This window comes from Euleptes europaea, chromosome 2 (assembly GCF_029931775.1).
Source record: "Euleptes europaea isolate rEulEur1 chromosome 2, rEulEur1.hap1, whole genome shotgun sequence".
In the NCBI taxonomy this organism is placed as follows: Eukaryota; Metazoa; Chordata; class Lepidosauria; order Squamata; family Sphaerodactylidae; genus Euleptes; species Euleptes europaea.
This window is the reverse complement of record NC_079313.1, coordinates 93,502,152-93,522,432: the sequence shown is the minus strand read 5'-3', so window position 1 is coordinate 93,522,432 and position 20,281 is coordinate 93,502,152. Positions and strand designations below refer to the sequence as shown.

At 43.3% G+C, this 20,281-nt stretch overlaps 1 protein-coding gene across 1 annotated transcript in view; it reads left to right on the top strand.

The window, feature by feature from the left end:
* The first annotated feature begins 1,055 nt into the window (after window positions 1-1,055).
* Window positions 1,056-20,281, top strand: part of CD34 (CD34 molecule) — a 42,767-nt gene continuing 23,541 nt past the window's right edge. Inside the window, exon 1 of the mRNA XM_056845221.1 lies at window positions 1,056-1,348. Coding sequence (XP_056701199.1) covers window positions 1,270-1,348 — 79 coding nt within the window. The 5' untranslated portion in view covers window positions 1,056-1,269. The remainder of the gene's footprint in view (window positions 1,349-20,281) is intronic.

The window sequence follows — 20,281 nt, the reverse complement described above, 5'->3', positions numbered from 1 at the left end:
GGAGAAATGTTTGATCAGCTGCTCATCTTTGTGTTTGCAAATAGTTAGTGTCCATTTTTGGTTTCTTCTTCACAAAGGACTATAGAAACAACCTGATACTAAGTGGTTTCTGGGATTTGGCTCCAAAGAGACAGTCTGGCTCATTACCCCTGGCAGCTGAAGAGTTGGTTGAAGATTGCCTCTTTTCCTGTGATTGAAAGCTAAAGAGAGAATATGCATGAACTTGAGCTGAGCAAAACCAGAGCAGCTCATCTGCCCCCTCCCCCCCCAATCACCTCCTGTGAAATGCTTCATTCATATTTCAGCAATATTTGGGGGAGAGGGTGAAAAATTGGGGAAAATGTTTTTTTCCCATTCCAAATGAAATCAGGAAACATTGCTTTAATTCTGGTTTGTCTTTTTGCTATCAATGGGTACCCAAATTTGACCATGTGACATCCTGAAGTTATTTTCTTCATTCCTCCTTCTCTAGCTGCCTCAGCCCTTATCTTGATTCCCCGCTTCTCTAGCAATCTTCTCTTACCCTCCCTTTCTCCCCCTCACCCCTTGTATGTCAATAGGGTTGCCAACCTCCAAATACTAGCTGGAGATCTCCAGCTATTACAACAGATCTCTAGCCAATAGAGATCAGTTCACCTGGAGAAAATGGCCATGTTGGGAATTGGACTCTATGGCATTGAAGTCCCTCCCTTCCCCAAACCCTGCCCTCCTCCACCCCAAAAACCTCCCTCCGGTCGTGAAGAGGGACCTGTAAACCTATATGTCTCCCCCCCTTACCCCCTGACCTTCTCAGACAATGTGCCCCTTTTCCCCCTCACCCCTTCTCAATCTGCCCCTCCCTTACTCTCTCCCTATTATAGCCAAGAAATGTGCATTGATCTTCCACCCTTGTGCAGAATTTGTGCAGAGATTAAATTCTAGGGGTGGCCCGTTCACAGTGAGAGAAATCAGGAAATTCCAGGAAAGAGTTAAGCTGATGGGATATTGTAGTGGAGGAAGTTTAACAATGTAATGATGAGAGAAGGCTCTGAACTATATAAAGCTATGAGATCAGACTTTTGAAAACTCCACCTCAGACTCTCCAGCCACAAGCACATCTTTTAGAAGGGAATACTACCCCGCAATGTACTGACCTCAAAGGGCTTGAGCGAGAAGGAAGAAGCACTCAAACCTCAGCTGCACTGCAGAAAAACTAAAACCTGAGAGGAATTTGGAGAAACATTCTGTTTTACTCATAGGCAGTCATTGTTTAATAAACCACCACAGGGAATGATGTTACAGTGGAGTTTGAAAGCAAGGAAAAGGAGGGAAATTTTCTGGACAGCGTTCTGTGTTTTGAGCCTGTTGGGTGAGTATTAAATATGAAAAACATTACAACTGCTGACTGTTGTTTCATGCACAGACAGAAAAGAGAAAAATGGGTGTTCCTGTCTGTGCCACAGTTCTTGGAATATTGGAGAAAGTTTATGCTTTGTTATTGTTGTTTATTTGGGAGCTCAGAACATCGTTGTGCTTAAGCATGAATGCATAGCATGTAAACAGATGATGCACACCACTGGAAACCCCAGAATTAATGGCATACAGAAAAGGAATTTTGCAGGTTGCTATAGATATGAATCACCCACCCACCCAAATATGGAGGTGAAATGTTGAAGTATATCATCAGATGCATACTTTGCGTTCATTACCTGGCAGTGATCCATACCAAAGATTCCCAAGGATTGTTGGCAACTTTCAGCATACCTAAGATTCACATTATTTTATCATATACAACAGGAATTCCAAGACCATTTGACTGAAAAAAACAAGTTTATCAGATTCTACAAACAGTAACCTTGCAACTTTAATGAACCTCTACAACCTGAGGCTTAACCTACAGAGAAAATATTGTCTGCATTTGAAAATCAGTATTTGTTTCCATAGGCAATTCATTTACAAAAGCCACTATCAAATCAATGTCAGCCTTATTTAAAAGTTAGGATCATTTATCAAAACCATTGTTTATGCATAATCTTCCCCTAAACTATTTTTAATGATACTACCTTGGTATTTTGTATGTTTTCTCAAGCAGAGCAGAAGGTTGTGTGAACAGTGTGAGCATAATAAAGCAACCGTACTACTTTAGTTTTTCTTTAGTCACTAGATCCTGAGATGGTAGATCCTCTTAAACAATTTACCATGTTGTGTTCCCCTGTTATAACATCTATTGCAATGTTTAATACTCTAAAAAGGATCACGTTTACACTGCTCTGAATCCATCTATTTAAAGACCTTTCATTTTTGCCTCATACGTCCACTAATCTTAGTGCCAAGAGCCACCCATATACATAAACTGTGAAGAACAGATGTTTCTCTCCCAACACTCAGGAACATGAATGGATCTGTGCGGAGAATCTGCCATTGGCCATGACTCCCTCATGCATGACTACTGCTTCTTTGGATACTTCTGTCTCCCCTGGCAAAACATATCCACTTAATAACTTGTTAATTGGTCCTTTCTGGGGGGAAACTTTAACCCCTCTCTGAGGCTATTTAGTTAACTGGCTCTTGTGAAATAACATGCATTTAGGTTAGGGATTCAAAATAATGAATGTTTTGAAAGGGAAATATGAAGCAAGACCAACTTTGTATGGCTGTAATGGAAATAAGTAAATATGATGCAGAATGTGACACCTTGAGCTATCTTTGCAGTGATTTGCCAACAGTGAACTAACCTGCTCTTTCTTGTAGAAAACTAGGAAAGGACACGTCTCTTGCACTGTGACTATGCAATATCTTTGAAAAATCTTCTAAATGGTTTTGGTCAAGCCTTATACATGCTTACAGCTGCTGTAGCAGCCGATCAATACCAGACTCGTTTGTTTTAATTGAAAGAACATTTAGCTCTATAATATGATGTGCATTTTTGCTAGAACTATTAAGAAAAAAAACTCAACAGTAGGTAAATTTGTGTGGTTATTACTGGAAATGTGATCTAAGTACATTTTCAGTGGATTTTTAATTGATTTGTGCTTCAGTTTGAGAGCCAGCGTAGTGTAGTGATTAAGAGCAGCAGACTCTAATCTGGAGGACCAGGTTTGATTCCCCACTCCTTCACACGAGCGGCGGACTCTAATCTGGTAAACCAGATTTGCTTCCCCATTCTTCCACATGCAGCCTGCTGGGTGACCTTGGGCTAGTCACAGTTCTCTCTGAACTCTCTCAGCCTCACCTACCTCACAAGGGGTCTGTTGTGGGGAGGGGAAGGGAGGTGATTGTAAGCCACTTTGAGACTCCTTAAAGGTAGAGAAAAGCAGGGTATAAAATCCAACTCTTTCTCTTCTTCCTTTGTTGTGCAAATGTGAAGACAGCATTATCTACAATGTATAGTAGATATTTCTTCCTGTCAGCTGGCATCAATTACACATGCATTTAGCAAATGCAGTTCAAGAAAGACTACATGCCCTTTTAATATGAAAATAGTCTCCTGAATGACTTCATAGCTTATTGTCTATTCCCCCCATATTTTGAGGAATTATTATTTCTACAATACCTGCAAGTACTATATTGAACACAATTAGAGCTTTCTGAGATTTGTTATTTCATTGGAAAAGTAACCAATTCTCCAATCACCTAAAAAGAAACCCACAATTCATGCTTCAATCCACCCAAATGCCCTGAACAGTTAAGGGCAGTCCACACGTGGAAGCTTTCTTATGTGTGTTGGGTCTGTGTAGATGGAGATACTAACTTGGAATTTTGGATGCACGTTTGGATCTGCTTCATGATGCTCTGAAAGAGGCTGAATGCCTCTTTCAATGTAGATTGGAATGTGCATCCAGGGCTACAATTGCTATGTGTGACTAGAGCTGGAATGAAGCCACAGTTAGAGAGGCATTCCAACAAGTGTTTTTCATACCGAAATACGTTGCACAATGGGTTCTGGCTTTTGGCTCCTGTTAATACCTGGCAACTGTTCTCAAGGAGGTTGTTTTACACCTGTGTGACTTGGCTCCTTCTTCTCCAGTATGTTAGTAATACTTTGCCTTCTTTGGCCTGTTGCCTAGAAATGTGTACATGAGAAGTGCTATCACACAGCTAACGCATTGGCAGAATGCAAGCACACACTAATTCATAGCTATACTTTCTAGGTTGCATTTCCATATTTTGGGGGGAGTAGAAAAGTTAACCTTGTATAACCCTACCGAATGTCCCCCAACTACAGCAATGAGAAATTGAGTGAATAATTGCTTGTTTTATGTTTTAATTGGCCATTTTATCATGGGAGTATACCTGCAAGTTACTCCCATCCTAAAACCTTTCATCACCTAGCAAAGATTAATACTCTGTTGAAGATACTGTGAGAGTCATAAATATTCCCAGAGTCCAGCTCACCACCCCATTTGCTTAGCCAGTGGAGATCCTAGTACATGATGCAGCAACCTTTCTTGCACAAAGTAGATCTACATCTGGCCAATGCCTGGACGAGAAATCTTCTGCAAATACGAATGTGCACTGCCTTGAATTCCATGGTGAAGAAAGTCAGGACATACATGTAACAAATTATTCATCTGAGAGTCAAACTAGATGAGACACTAGGATATCTCTGAATGAGTCCTCTCACTATTTTCCAAATGCTAGTGTATGCTGTGTGGGGCCCTGAAGTGGCTCCAGGCCACATAGTGGGGAAAGGGTTTAATATTCGCTTCTCCAAGTGGTTTATGCCAATCAAAAATCAGCCTCCCCTCCCCACAGAATTTTTTTGCCCTCAAAGAAAAAAAGACGGGCAAACATGGGGGCTAATAACAACGTTGTGGGGTAATTTCAATCAGTGTAGTTTTTATTAGCGTTTTTAAAAATATGAATGACCTGATAACAGATCTCTCATCTCATCTGACCCTGAGAAAAATACAGATTCAACTGAAGATGGATTATGTTAGCTGCTCGTCAGTCTGTTTGTAGGAATCAAGAGCAGGCTTCAAGCTTCTTGAAGCAACAAAGAGCCAACACTGAGGTTGATCTGATCCTGCCAGGTACTGGTGAAGGGAGGGGGTGTCTTCAGCAAGAAGTTGGTAATTCGCAAGTGCCATTGATTTCAGTGAGAACTTAATCCACTTCACACAAACCATATTCTTCCAGTTGTATGTGTAACGTTCCCAGATCCAGGTTGGGAAACTCCTGGAGATTTGGGGAATGACCCTGGAGAGGACAGGGATTTCCGTGGGGTACAATGTTACAGAGTCTATCCTCCAAGTCATCCATTGTTCTCCAAGGGTACTGATCTCTGTTGTCTGGAGATGAGCTGTAATTCCAGGGGATCTCCAGGTCCCATGTGGAGGCTGGCAATTCTATGCATGTGTGTCAAAGAGTCCTGTGTTGCCAAGGCATCTTAGAAAAGCAAGGAAAGCAAAATGAATAATCTTTATGAGTCACTTCACAAAATAGTAAATGTTAACAATGTAAACTTCTATCTGTACATGTAAAAACATAGAGTATGTATTCACAAAAGAAGTGTTTGCATATGTGTGTGTTATATGCTGTACGTGCCAGAGGGCAGAGAATGACTGCACGTTTGCCTCTGCCTAAGGTGAAATGCATCCAGCATGGTGGTTAAGGGCAGCAGAGCCTAATCTGGAGAACCGGGTTTGATTCCCCACTCCTCCACATGAAGCCTGCTGGGTAATCTTGGGCCAGTCACCGTTCTCTCAGAACTCTCTCAGCCCCACCTACCGCACAAGGTGCCTGTTGTGGGGAGAGGAAGGGATTGTGATTGTAAGCCGCCTTGAGACTCCTTACGGTAGAGAAAAGTGGGTTACAAAAACCAACTCTTCTTCTTCTAACATGAAAACCCTCTATATGGAAACCACTTCAGGAAAAAGCATCCCAACAGTAAGAATCACATGTTGATTGTCATGTAGGGCTGTCAATTCGGTTCCATCCGACAAGAAAAACAGCCGAATTTTCCCTGATTCGGCGGTTTCTACTGCGGATAGAACCGAAGTAAAAAAAGGTGGGAAAACGACGAACTCGGCGAGTTCGGGCGGACACCAGATAAATTCGTACAAGTTCGGCGCCCCCAAAGCAGCATTCTCCTGTGGCCAATCGGTGGCCAAGCTGGGTCTTCTTCTGGTCAATCAGTCGTGGATGAGTGGATGAGCCCAGCTGCTGCGCGGCCCGGGAAGGGGGGAAGAGAGAGAGAGAGAGAGTCTGTTTGTGTGAGAGATATCCCTGTAGGGGGGGAGGTGCGTGTGCACATTTGCGGCTTTCCGCGGCTCCGGGGACAGGAAGCCACTAACTGGTGGCTCCTCCCCCCCACCCCTCCCCATGCCGGCGCAGCAATTCTCTGCCGTGGCCTATGCCATGGAGAGGCTGCTCCGGCGGAGGGGCAAGGCGCAGCTCCGAGGCACCACTGCTCTCGCCGCCAGTGTAAGTGCGTCCTGATGCGTGATTACACACACTTATGCTGGCGGCGAGGTCATGCCTCCTCCTAAAAGGACTCACCCCCCCCTCAGGAATGCGTGGTTAGATTCTAACCACCTTTGCTATTTCCAGAAGGCTCTTCCTTCTCTGTAAGGTCAGTTGTAATAGCAGGAGATCTCCAGCTACCACCTGGAGGTTGGCAACTCTACCAAAAATCCAAAGGGGCCTGAATTTAAGCTGCAGTGGGAGTGGGAAAGCTCCCCTTTATCTGGCTCATGAGAGATAGCTGGGCTTTACCCCAAAACCTGCACAAACTGGACTTTGTATGTGTTCAAATCTAATCCAAATGTACTCCAGAGCCAAAACTTCTTAACATTATTAATCATTACAGATTAAACAGTTAATAAAAATATTGTAGCCACATTGCGTGAGCTGAGGTATATTCCATCTGTAAACAATGATATTCTAGTATCATTCAATCAACTATTCCCAAACTATTTCTGATTCCAAAGTTTGCTGAGATTACCCAGATGTTCCTGTGGTATATTGTCCATTGGCTGAAAAATAAGCCAGTGAAGTATCAGTCTGTTGGCCAAAGCAAAAAAACAAAAACCTTTATCAGTTGTGTCTCAGCAAGGTTGAGTGTTGATTAGATGAGTGTGTTCGCTGCCTAACAGGGTGATGTCATACCTTAAGCTGCCATGATCCTATTATCCTGTGTACCTCCACCCACGTTCTCTTTGCCATTTTCTTTGCTTCTCCTGTGACTGCAGACCCCACACCCATATCCTGTCTGGGGCCAGATGGAAAAGGGAAAAGGGCCTGGGAGGGGGAAGGAATAGTATTTTATCAGATAGTTCCAGTGGGAAGGCGGCCCCACCCTTTTGAATTCCTGCCACATGGAAGTAGAGGAGAGAAGCGAGATGGGTCATGAGTAATGTAGCTCTGAGTCCCCAAAGGTAGTGCTCATTAAAACTGCTGGCAGAATAGTGTGTAAATAGTAATAGTGAAACCTTCTTGATGCAGTTTAAATCTTGGCCTCCTAGTTTCAATTACTTTCCCATTTCATCCAACACATGAAAGTCTGGATGTGAGCCTCATTGCTGTCAGTACTGTATTGTATCAATGTGATGTTGTTTTGCCAGCCCAAGGCCTGGAGGAAGGGGAGGGAGATGAATGTGAAGTATGGTTCTAGCTATTGCCCCTCACTTGAACGTCACTCTCAGTTACTCTATCACTACAATATTCAGCAATAATCAAACAATTAAATAAAAGGGCTATACTTTGAAAGGGGGTCAAGGACTGAAGGTTCCACCTTGTATTACTTTTTACAGAAACATCTGCACCCTTGGGAAGATATGAGAAAAAAGTTAAAAGAATGTGAGAGTTAATTGGAGAGCTGTTACTGAGTGAAGTTCTATGTAGAACAAGTTCCAGAAACTGATTTCAGAGTTTATTGAGCTTCTCTGAAAGATAAATATTACATTTCTTATGCTTTTCCCTGTATCGTCAGACACAGGGCCAACTCTCAATGATGGTTGAGATCTTAAGGGTGAGACGCATCAATGAACAGACTAGGCAAGGGTGCGGGTTCACTTTTTTGCCTGTATGCCTCTGTGTTAAAACTGAGTAATTTTTGCCTTTTTCTGCTACTCTTGGCCTATTGCTTGTGTGTTTTGCATACTATGTCGTAAAAAAAATGAAAGCAATTTTGCACATTAGGTTTCACATAGGGTTGCTAACCTTCAGGTACTAACTGGAGTTCTCCTGCTATTACAACTGATCTCCAGACAATAGAGATCAGTTCACCTGGAGAAAAGGGCCACTTTCACAATTGGACTCTATGGCACTGAAGTCCCTCCTCTCCCCAAACCATGCCCTTCTCAGGCTTTGCCCCAAAAAACCTCCCGCCAGGGGCAAAGAGGGACCTGGCAACCCTAGTTTCACAGCAAGTTTAGCACTAAAGTATGCCTCTATTGATTTATGCATTGGGCTTTAGGCAGTTTACAAATTCCATCAAAGTGCTGTCTACTATGGTCCCCCAAAAGCTTAAAATCTAAGTAATGGGTAAAGACAGAATCAGCAAAAAGAGAGGAAGTGCAAATGAAAAATGAAAATTCTACTTCTCAACATTTTCTTGTTCCTAGTATTCCCTGTCTCCTAAAATACATCTCTTTCAGAAACACAGCAGTTTTATAAACTGTGTTAATCTCCCTCCCCTTAAAAACAGCCTGTTGTGAGACAGGGAACCCGTTTCCAGTTGATGGAGCAGCCATGGGTGAAGATGGCAATGATGTTAGTTCACCTTGTTTGCTTCTCTTCTCACTTCCTTGCAGAGCAACTTTTCTAAAGGGGTGATGAAAAGGGAGAAGATAATAAGAACATAATGATAGTGCTGCTGTATATGTGTCTCAGCTAGGTAGAGGACGCATAGGCACACTCCCAGGGACAGGGTGGAGAGAAACAATCCTTAAGTATAGCAGCCAATGCAGAACAATTATTTGTTATTTATTTGCCTTATATATAGTCTGCCTTTTTCACTGGGACTCAAGGTGGATTGCACAGAGTGAGTCAATACAATCGATAGATGGGTCATCCAATAAACTATGAAATAGGATTGTAAAAGTCTGGAATCAACCAGAAATCTAAAAAACAGAACTGAATCAAATCATAAGTATTGACATGACACATTAATTATGCAACAATTACATAGTACAATCCTATACACCAGGGGTGGGGAACCTTTTTTCTGCCAAGGGCCATTTGGATATTTATAACATCATTCGCGGGCCATACAAAATTATCAACTTAAAAATTAGCCTGCTATATTTGGTCAAACATTTAGCCAAGAGGCACGATTGGAGACGGCTCCGAGTGTCTGCCACATACAGCGACTCGCGTTTGAGCTGGGCCTGTCCCCAGCTGGGCCAGAGAGATTCAGGCAGGGCAGCAAACACAAGACAGAGTGAGTGACAAGCCACTTGGAGCTTGTAGGCGAAGGAGCCCGGTCCAGTAACGCCCTGATCCGGCACTTTCCTGCCCTACGCATCTTTTGCAGGACTTAAAGGGGGAAAGAACCAGAAGGGTGAGGGGGTACCAACCAAGCCCCAAGCAGGCAGCTGCCCAGATGACCCCCACACACGGGCAAGCAGGCAGGCATCCAACCGGTGGCGCACTCGTCCACCTGGTGGTACAGGATGGTCTGTTGCACCAGCCGGGCGTAGCTGTCCAGCTGCACGTTGGAGTTGCTCCTGCTCTGCATGGTCGGAGCCGGATTCTACAGTCGGCTCCTGCTACCTCCACCTGCAGGGATGAAATGAGGACACACTGGCCAAGAACTTGCCCCCACGCATTCTGTCCCTGCCCCCTTTAACCCCTCCATTGTCACCACTTCCACCCCCAGCCCTCTTATAGTACAGAGGGAATAAGTTTCTCCACAGCCCGGGTGGGAAAGGGTTAACGCAGTTTCTTGGGCAGTCCTAGCAGCTCCATAGCTAATGACTTTTCTACAAGGGGGAAATAAAGTTCCTTTTCTCGGCAAAACAAACTCACATCCGCCTTGAATAGAGGCTATTCCTGTCTGCAGGAGGGGGCGGATAGCCAGTCTTAGATCCTTCTTAGCTAGAGATCTGCCAGGACCTACGAAGGGCCAGACCAAATGGTTTCGCGGGCCTTATACGGCCCCCCGGGCCTGACGTTCCCCACCCCTGCTATACACAGTAGCCAGGGGATCTGGTGGGGGCACAAGCGTGGGCCTGGGGAGAAGAGGCACCACCGCACCACAGCACGGGTGCAGCTGCCTGCCCACAGCCCAGCTTGTACTGGCTGCTGCTCGTGCCAGCACAACCCTTCCCTCCCCCCCCCCCCCCCGCACAATGTGCTCCTTCCCCCAGCTCAGTGCCTGACACTTGCTGCTGCTTCCACAGCATAGGTTGTTTTTCTGGGCCTATTGTGGAAACAGCTGATGATTCAACGACCAGTGTACATATCTGTTATGCTCAACAGGAATGAACTGCAGCAGGAAGAAGATAAGAAAGAAGGACTAACAGGTGACTGGCAGTATGAGAGGCTTCATTAGTAGTAGTATTTATTTTTTATATGCTAACATTGCAAGCAGGAGCTATTGATAGTTAACAGAGTGAGCATCTTCATTAGCACTGAGAATGATAGCTTTTAGCTTATCAGATGAAGGGAGCTTTGATTCTTGGAAGCTTATACCCTGAAAATAGGGTTGCCAGGTCCCTCCCAGCAACTGATGGAAGCTTCATGGGAGCAGGGCTGGGGGCGGCAATCCATGCACCCAGAGCAATGGCATAACTTCTCGTTTTACCCAGAAGTGTCAGCATTGCGCCAGGACATTGTAGCACTCTCCTCAAACAAAGCTATGGTTTCCATAGAGTTTTGGGAGGAGAGCTTTCCCGGCATGATGCTGGCGTTTCCGGGTAAACCTGGAAATGATGTCATCACACTGGGTGCTCTAGTTGCTCCCCCCCCTTCAGTTGGCCTTCTTCCGCCCACTGACCAGCTGGGGATCGGCTTGGTCAATTGGCAGGTGATTGCCCGCCATTACCGGGAAGATGGGAATCCTACCTGATCTCGTCAGTTCTCAGGAGCTAAGCAGGGTCAGCCCTGGTTAGTATTTGGATGGGAGACCACTAAGGAATACCAGGGTTGCTGTGCAGAGGAAGGCACTGGCAAACCACCTGTTAGTCTCTTGCTATGAAAACCCCCCAAAAGGGGTCACCATAAGTCGGCTGTGACTTGAAGGCACTTTACACACATTTAAGGTGCTACTGGAATCAAATGTAGCTGTTCTACTGCAGACCAACATAGCTACTCTCTGAAACTATCTTTAAACAGTTCTTAGCATTATGTTTTTACACATATTACCTCAGCAATTTTTATAATGCCCTATAATGCATCTCAGTATAGCCCAGAAGTCCAGAAGCTCATCACAGTGAAGCCTATGATGCATTTGCATTTAGAGGAGAGTACTGGATGGTTATACTCTGTTATGTACCAAAGGCAGTTCCATTGTCTTTTATCAATGTTTGTTGTTATTATTTTTATTTAAATTAGGAGATTTTAACACACAAAAAAGCCAGTGAAGCCAGTTATGGTATGTTCTGCCAGTGAATTTGAAAAATGGGGAGCTCACAATTGATTATACAGAGTATGTTAAATACTACGGTTGCCAGGTCCCTCTTTGCCACCGGTAGGAGGTTTTTGGGGTGACGCCTGAGGAGGGTGGGGTTTGAGGATGGGAGGGACGTCAATGCCATAGAGTCCAATGGCCAAAGCGGCCATTTTCTCCAGGTGAACCGATCTCTATTGGTTGGAGATCAGTTATAATAGCAGATCTCCAGCTATTACCTGGAGGTTGAGAAAAATATGCACAAGTACTACTAGAATAGTAGTGGAAATATAGTACTAGGCTCAAACCAATTAATTTAAATAATACACAAGCAAACTATGCAAACATATATTGTGAACAATGTGTAACATCTACAGACAAGTGAAAACAACAGTGATAGTATGTACAAGCAAATCCAAGATGGAAAGTCTTTTTCAAGGTAAGTAAGAATCTTATCTCTAGGTTGTTTTCTTCAAAAAGCAACACGAGGAGAGCTGAAAAATTGAAGAAATCCACAGAAACGCGGTCCAGATGCACACTAGCGTTTTCACTGCAAAATTTCAGCTTCATCAGCTGGAATCTTCATAGATATTAATTGATTTGTCTATATAAAGTTTAATAAATAATTAAAAAATAAATGCTATTTTATACAAAAAGTCAAAGCATTCCTTAATCTTATAAAGATATATATAGAGAAACATACCTTTGTAGATGCAATAATAGCAATCTAATACAGAGAAAATAATTCAGTCTTGATGCACCAAAAAGGCTGCTCAAAATGGCTATGGCTAAAGTTGCATAGAGAATGCTAGCCAATTTATACATATAAAATGGGGAAATCAGTGGCAAGGAACAAATTCTGAAAAAACTTATCAACACCTTATAAATAACAAGAGAGGTCTAACTCATTATTAAGGCCAAAAGGAAAATATGATTTAAATAAATGAATGAACTTGCTTTCCTGTCTCAATAAAATTCTTTGTACATTCTCCACATCAAAATTGTTAACTTTATAAGTCCAAATGACAAAAAACCTAAGGTCATTTTCATTGTGTTGTTTATTGATGAAATGTTGAGTCAGGGGTGCCTCTAAATTCCTGGACCTGATTCTGGACCTATGCTCGCCAATACGCAATTTCACTGCGCGTATCATGCTGCCTACGTAGAGTAATCCACATTGACAGATGACGCAATAAACCACGCGGCTGGTGGAACAGTTGGAGAAGTGTGTAATTTTAAATTTAAAGTCAGAGGTGGTTGAGGTAAATTCCTTCACTGGGAGACTCAGTGGACACATTGAACACGAGCCGCAAGGAAAATGACCTAGAGATAAGACTCTTACTTACCTTGAAAAAGACTTTCCATCTTGGATTTGCTTGTACATACTATCACTGTTGTTTTCACTTGTCTGTAGATGTTACACATTGTTCACAATATATGTTTGCATAGTTTGCTTGTGTATTATTTAAATTAATTGGTTTGAGCCTAGTACTATATTTCCACTACTATTACCTGGAGGTTGGCAACCCTATTAAATACACAAACTTCCTTTGATAGGCTTGAGGCCCATGGTTTCACTCTACAAAGATCAAAGTTTTTTACATTTATCTCTTTGCAAAGGCTCATGATATAGAGCAGTGGTTCCCAAACTTTTCAGGCCACCGCCCCCTTGGTTCCACAAACACAACCCCAGCGCCCCCTACCCTATCCTATAAAAATCATTATTCAAAATAGGGGTTTGGATGACTCACTAAAGAAGATAATAACAATAAAATTTCAAAACAGTAACAATTAATTGCACATCTATTCAAAATCAAATTAAAACTTTTTAGTTGACATTTATTCAACAAAACTGATTAACTTGATCCAGTGGGTACCACCTCTTCAAAGTCTGGGGGGAAATTCCGATAGGTTCCACCAAATTAGCCAGCATGGTTGCCATAGCTTGATTGATTGTAAATTATTGAACAACACCTCTAGCGTCCCCCTGCTGCCCCCTTGCCTCTTAGTGCCCCCTTAGGTAATCCCACCGACCCCAGGGGGTGGTACTGCCCACTTTGGGAACCACTGATATAGAGCTTCCTTTTGACTGTATGAGGGCAAATCATTTTAAAGATATGTTTATGCTTTTCAGTGACTATTTTATTTGATGCAGGATAAATAGCTCTGTGTCAAGTTATTGCTTTCTTTGGATATTTGGGGGGCCAATACACTATCTGAATAAATAGTGTATTTCTTTGTACTTGAAGAATACAAAGAACTTTAAAATTCTGCAAAATGTTGTCCCTTTCTTCTTCCCCTCTGGCAACTAGCTGCCTCCGATGCTAGTTGTTGCTCAAGCTTGTTGCATCTACTTGGCTTCCATTCGCAAACCCGGAGTGCCAATAAATTTATACCAATAAAGAAAACAAGCTGTGCAGAAGAATTGCTGTGATTATTTGGGGGGGGGGGGCTACCCCTCCAATCTGCTGTTAAACATATGCAAACAGTGATACCTCAGTGCTCATTTTTCAGGGTCCCTTGAGCTGGAACTCTGCAGGAGGCGTTGGTACTTTTCAATATAAGTTTGAAAGTTGGGGAGGAGTAGAGAGGGGTTAAGTCTTCTTTGGCAAATCTTGCTCATTTCAGCACAGCTTGGACTGCTGTGAGAAACTGTTAAATTTACCCTGTAACAGAGGCAAATCTTTATGTAGTTCTGCATGCTCAATCTTTTTACAATGGTGAAATTATTGTGACCTTCTTTTACAGTGGGTGCTGGGATACAAACCTTTGCCAAGGGGCTCTGGTGTTTTTTAAATGCCTGGAAAAGCTCAAACGTTGGGGTGCAGTTGGAGGTCAAGTTTCGGAACTATAAACATGTAAACATACACAGAGATCTTCAACATACACACCTCTCTTGCATTTATTATTAGGGTTGCCAACCTCCAGTCGGTGGCTGGTGATCTCCTGCTATTACGACTGATCTCCAGACGACAGTGATCAGTTCACCTGGAGAAAATGGTTGCTTTGGAAGGTGGACTCTATGGCATTATATCCTGCTGAAGTCCCTCCCCTCCCCAAACCCTGCCCTCCTCAGGCTCCACCCCCAAAATCCCCAGGTATTTCCCAAACTGGAGCTGGCAATCCTATTTATTATCCTTTGCAACGGAATCCTGCCTCCTGGTCTTGAAGTGAACAAATAGCTTTGGAAAAACAAAACAAGGAATCCTTGAAGGGTAGCTGCTGGGCAGCTGCAGTAGTGGAAAATGACACTGATGGAGTATCTTTCATAGACAACAGCAGTGACACTTCAGTGAACCCTCGTTAGTTCAGCGCAGAAGAAGGCAATGGGAAACTACTTCAACTCTTACCCTGAAAAGCCTATGATGAGACAATCCAAAAAACAATTCAATATTTAAAAAAACAAAAACAAATTGAGCATAAAACTGAAACTCACATCCATAGGTAATAACATCTGCAGGATGAGTCTAGCTTTCCTTTTCAAATGTATCAGAAATACATTTTATGCAAATTAAGGGATGTAGTGTCCCATTTTTCTTTACTATATAGCACGGTGAGCAGCATGGGACCTGCTGAGCTGCCAACATGTTACAGAAGTAACATGACATCAGGGTGACACTATAGAAAGAGAAAGAACCAATGTGATCGTTCTGAAGGGACAGGGGTGCCCCTTGGAAAACATGCACAGAGCACTCAAGAGCTGACAGGTACAATCATGGGGACAGGACAGACTTGGGGAAGACAAAGGCCAGCAGAGCTTTTGTGGGGAAGAAGTCTCTGAATTGACTTGTACTACCACTGAGTGTTTTCATCTCACCAACCTACTGGTCTTCTCAGTGCATGTGGTAAGCCTGCACATTAGTGGTACATCCTTCCAAAAAGCAGCAAAAAAAAAAAATGCCATCTCTGTATTGGGTTGCCAACCTCCAGGTACTAGCTGGAGATCTCCTGCTATTACAACCAATCTCCAGTCGACAGAGATCCGTTCACCTGGAGAAAATGGCCGCTTTGGCAATTGGACTCTATGGCATTGAAATCCCTCCCCTCCCCAAACCCCGTCCTCCTCAGGCTCCACCCCAAAAACCTCCTGCCACTGGCGAAGAGAGACCTAGCAACCCTATCTCTGTAGGAGCTTGCATCCCAGCAGGTGGGGTTCTGTGACCCACCTGAGGGTTCCAACCCTGGGTTGGAGACCACTGAGTTACAGAACTGAGTGGTTGGTTTCCAAAAACCTTTTCATCCTTAGATGGGTCTGCCTATTGTTCCTTTGTTGGAGGCATAACATCACTGGTGGAGCTAATTTAAATTGTTACCTTTTAAAAATCGTACCTACTTCCTTTTAATTCAGTTTCCTTCCTAACTGTCTACCATAATGGCTACTCATTATTCTATTTTATTCTTTACTGTTGTTCTTGAGGTGGAAATTGCTAACTTTAATGGAAGAAAGATGAGCTTTGCATGAACCACGCTGTTTGAGAAGGTTAAAATAAGCAACAAGTAGCATGATCCTAAGCATGTTTACTCAAAAGAAAGTTATTTTAAGGACTTGCTTCCCCTATAAGTGCACTTGGGACTGCAGTCAATCTGTTCAAGAAACTAGCTGTATACTGACTGAGTGTGGAAAGAGATTATACCCATCTCTATTGTATCAATTTTTGAATATTGGGAGTTGTACTTTTAGCATTAGAGTTCCATTGGCTTCCAGTTCATCTTCATTACGTTATGTTAAGCAAAATAGTAATACAGTCATGGTACAGAGACAACAATCAGGCAGGAAAATCATGTTGCCAACACTGAGTGTCTGGATTTGATTTAATTTAATTTGGTTGTATTGAGACATTTACTGGATCTCATTTATCCCTATTCTCGGTGTAAAAAATGGAGTAAATCACTTGCTCTGAAATATGTCTACATATGCCCTTAATTCAAATTAAATTTTCGTCTTTGTTTGATTTGGCTTAATTCTGCCCCCCACCCACACTCACAGCAGTTTTGGCTGCTACCAATTAATAAAGATCACCTCTCTTTGTCACATGGGGTTATGGCTGCTGTGTGCACAGCTGTTCTAATATAGCCCTGCTTAACATTGCATACACTCTTCCTCCTCTGGGATACCAAGTGGAATAAATATGCCTAGATATGTGTTGCTGGTAAAGTGTTTTACAAATAGTTTAATGTAGTTAATGTAAAGCAACCTCTAAAGGAAGGCAGTAAGATGAAGAAGAATTTCACAAAAATAACATCTAGATGTCACCTCTTAGCCAGGACATGAAAAATATATGGACTAAAATGAAATGTTTGTTTGTTTGTTTGTTTGTTTGTTTGAAGAGATGCCATAGAAACATTTTAAACAGACTCCTGTTTGAGGCATTTTACAATTAAAACCCACAGTATAAAAACTGTTGCAAAATGGAGCACACCATTAAAAAGTTGGTAAGATAAAGCCCCTAATTAAAAGCCTGGGTAAAAAGATATGTTTTAGCGTGGTGTCTAAAAGTAAAGTATATGCCAGGTGAGCCTCAAGGAGGGCATTACAAAAGTAAGGCACCTCTACAAAAAATTGCCCCATCTCTAGTTGCCACCCATCTTACCTCTAAAGGTGGGGCCACAGAGAACAGGGTTTGAGAGGCAGATCTTAACTGGCAGGCTGGATAGTATGGGAGGAATGGTTCTTAAATTGTTAAGATAGTTGTTAAGATGCCACATTGGTTCCACTGAAAGCATTCTGGACATCCTCTTTGCTGTGAACTGGCCCGTGAACGCACCAGCAACTTACCTCGCTATTTACACGCGTCCAGTACGAAAGCATCCAAAACGAGTTTAAATCTCTGTTCCCACCACGCCGCCTTTGTCCGCTGCTTTTGATAAGCTCAGACCGGCACGCTCCCATGCATGCCCAGTCGGCTTCTCCAAGCAAGGACAGCAATTGGTCCAGCGTGAGTAAGGGAGGCGGGGAGAGTGCGGGGGTTGGCTGGCAGCAGGAAGTGGATCGAACACAGTTTGCATGTTCCCACTGTAAGGCACCGGATGTGGAGGACGTTTTATTTTTTTTAATTCGCCGTATAAGCGGATGCGCTTAACGCAGCGAAATTGCGCTCTGGAGACGTCCTCGGAATCCTTCGGGTGAGTTGCAGTGGGAACATGCAAGGAAAGCCCGCGGAAGCCGGCGCCGCATATGGTAAGTGTGGACATGGCCCTGAATTAAACTTATTGTCACCCACACAGGATTCTCAGAAGCTTCCTCATTGTAGCTATAGCTATCGATTCAGCAGAACACTAACAAGGTTTCCATGTGGTAGGTTGTCCTACATTTCCCCTCCCCCAGACCCTTTGCCAGACATTTCCCCACCCTTGCTACCAGGAAGCTTTTTTTTGGGGGGGGGGAATCAGCAATTGACTAACCACTACAGCAATTTGTCAATTACTGTTTGTGGGGGGGGGGGGGTTGAAGTTCCTCAGCAGTGTGTAGGAGACTGGCCCTGCAGGGGACAGGGGCAGGGGAACTGGTGCCAAAGTGGGTGGGGGCAGGAAAGATCTGGATTTTCTGTCCCTAGGTGGCCACCCCAGCTTTGCTGAGATAGTTCCTAAAAGATCGCAGTAAAGTAGGTTTAGGAAAGTTCGTGTGAAAGCTGGGGAAAAGATGAAACCCTATCTTGCCCCACTCTGCCATTCTGCCACCTAAGTCAGTTCTCTGTGTTTTCTGCCTGATGTAACGTGAAAACCCACTCACAAGCCCCCCCCCCCGCCGCCGCCCCTTTGACATTCTCTGTAGGTCCTAGCACATTGTGGGAGTGGAGGCTTTGCAGTAATATATGAGAAAATCCTCTGATTTTATGTGGCAAAGCTCTGTGCAAGAGCTGCTCACTATGTTGAGAAAGCCAGTGTACGAAGAGATTAAAATTATCTTTCACTTACCCGATTGTGTTCTACGTAAATTCAGCTAGAAAAGATTAAGCAGAAGTTATTAGTATTTATACAGAGATATTTGTATATCATGCTTTGCAAAGTTTATTAAACATGCATTAGAAAACTGTACCCTGCCCAACAGTGCATTCCTAAGCACAGTCATGCCCTTCTAAGTCTATTGAAGTCAATGGGGTTAGAAGGGTATAACTGTGTTGAAGACTACACTGCAAAGCAGCTTAAATTCAAATTAAAAATGGGTGCCACTGCCTCTCATTTTTTTCATGGCTGACACATGACTCCTCATCTCGATTCTTTCCTCTTCCTCTCCTATCTTTCTTTTTTTCCTCCTGTTGTTCCTTCTTAATAATTAGACTGAATTGCTGACTTTATTCAGGTCTGGTACATACAACCTACATATAAGATAATTAAATGTACATAATTTAATGCTAGGAACTTCTTCTCTTATAGGTGACTTTGTGCTAGCTAGATAATTTTCTGGATTTCATGAGGGGGTCACTGTTTATTCATTCACTCTCCATTATTTTTAAAGATAATTGGACATTTTAATCATCTGCTGGTTAAAAAGTGTGCTGAGTGCTGCAGGGAACACACAGAGGCATGCTCCCTAGATGGAGGCCTCACAATCTTGGTGCAAACAAACCCAGCACTATGACCCTATAAAGGAGTCATACTCACTCAGTGACTTGGGAGCCACATGTGGCTGTATATAAAGCACCTGTAGATCTTCTGTGCACCATTCCCAATGTTACATCCACCCTATGTTTCAGGAAATTGGCAAATCCCTTAAATAGTGGGGACTGTGGTTGGCCATTGGTTCCCACCTTAAAACAACTGCCACCAAAGGAATGGAAAAGCTATAAGCCTCCAGAGGTATGCCTGATGCTAGGGAGGGAAGTAACAACCCATTCCTGAAGGGGGGGTGGATCTGCAGAGGGGAAAAAGCATTTTTAAAAATGAAAAAAAGAAAAAAGGGGGGGAAATGCCCCATTGCAAACAGCGAGGCTGTGCCACCAAAAAAGGTGCCCTGCTGCCACTTAAGGGGGAATTCCCTGGGCAAAAGGGCTGTATGGAATCTGCCTAAAGGCAGCTCCACCCCCGGGAACGCCTCCCCCGCCCCATGCCGGAGCAGGCTTTCCCTTTCAGGAAAGCCCTGCTGGCATGGCTGCGTGGCGGCAGGGGCTGGACTAGGTGCCACCTTATTCCGTGATAGAGTGGCACCTATGCCGGTGCAGAGTCATGCTGTCTCCTAAGGAGCTTCGCCCCCTCTTATCAGGAATGTGCTTTAAATGTAGATTTTTCTGGTCAGTGGTAATCATGAATGTGGCTCTCTGTGACTCACAGTAAGCACCACTGCTATCAAGTTTGTTAAAATGCAACCTACAGGCAGACTTCAGTTGAAAAGTTCTTCTGACATACAGTAATATGAATGTGGGTAAGGACTTTTATCACTTTCTGGCTCTTTGTCCATATGATGGCAGTGAGGCAGTAGGTGAGATGGATGAGCAAACTTCTGCTAGTTAATATTTGCACTGGGGTATTTTTAAGGGGTAATTAATGCCTAGTACTTCTTTTTATACAATAGGATGTTATTATATAATAGGATGTTATTATGGGCATCTCTAAACATGCAGTTTGGATAAGCAGAGACTTGTTTAATTTAGTAAAATGTGTTTGCAATGCTGTAGTTATGCAAGACACATATTGGTGCAGAAGTTTCCAAAAGTATCAACCACCCCTCCGATTTCTACTTGCAAAGCTCACTTACATTGTATTGAACTGGTCAGAAATGAAACCTAACTTGAAAACTTATCTAAAGTTTGG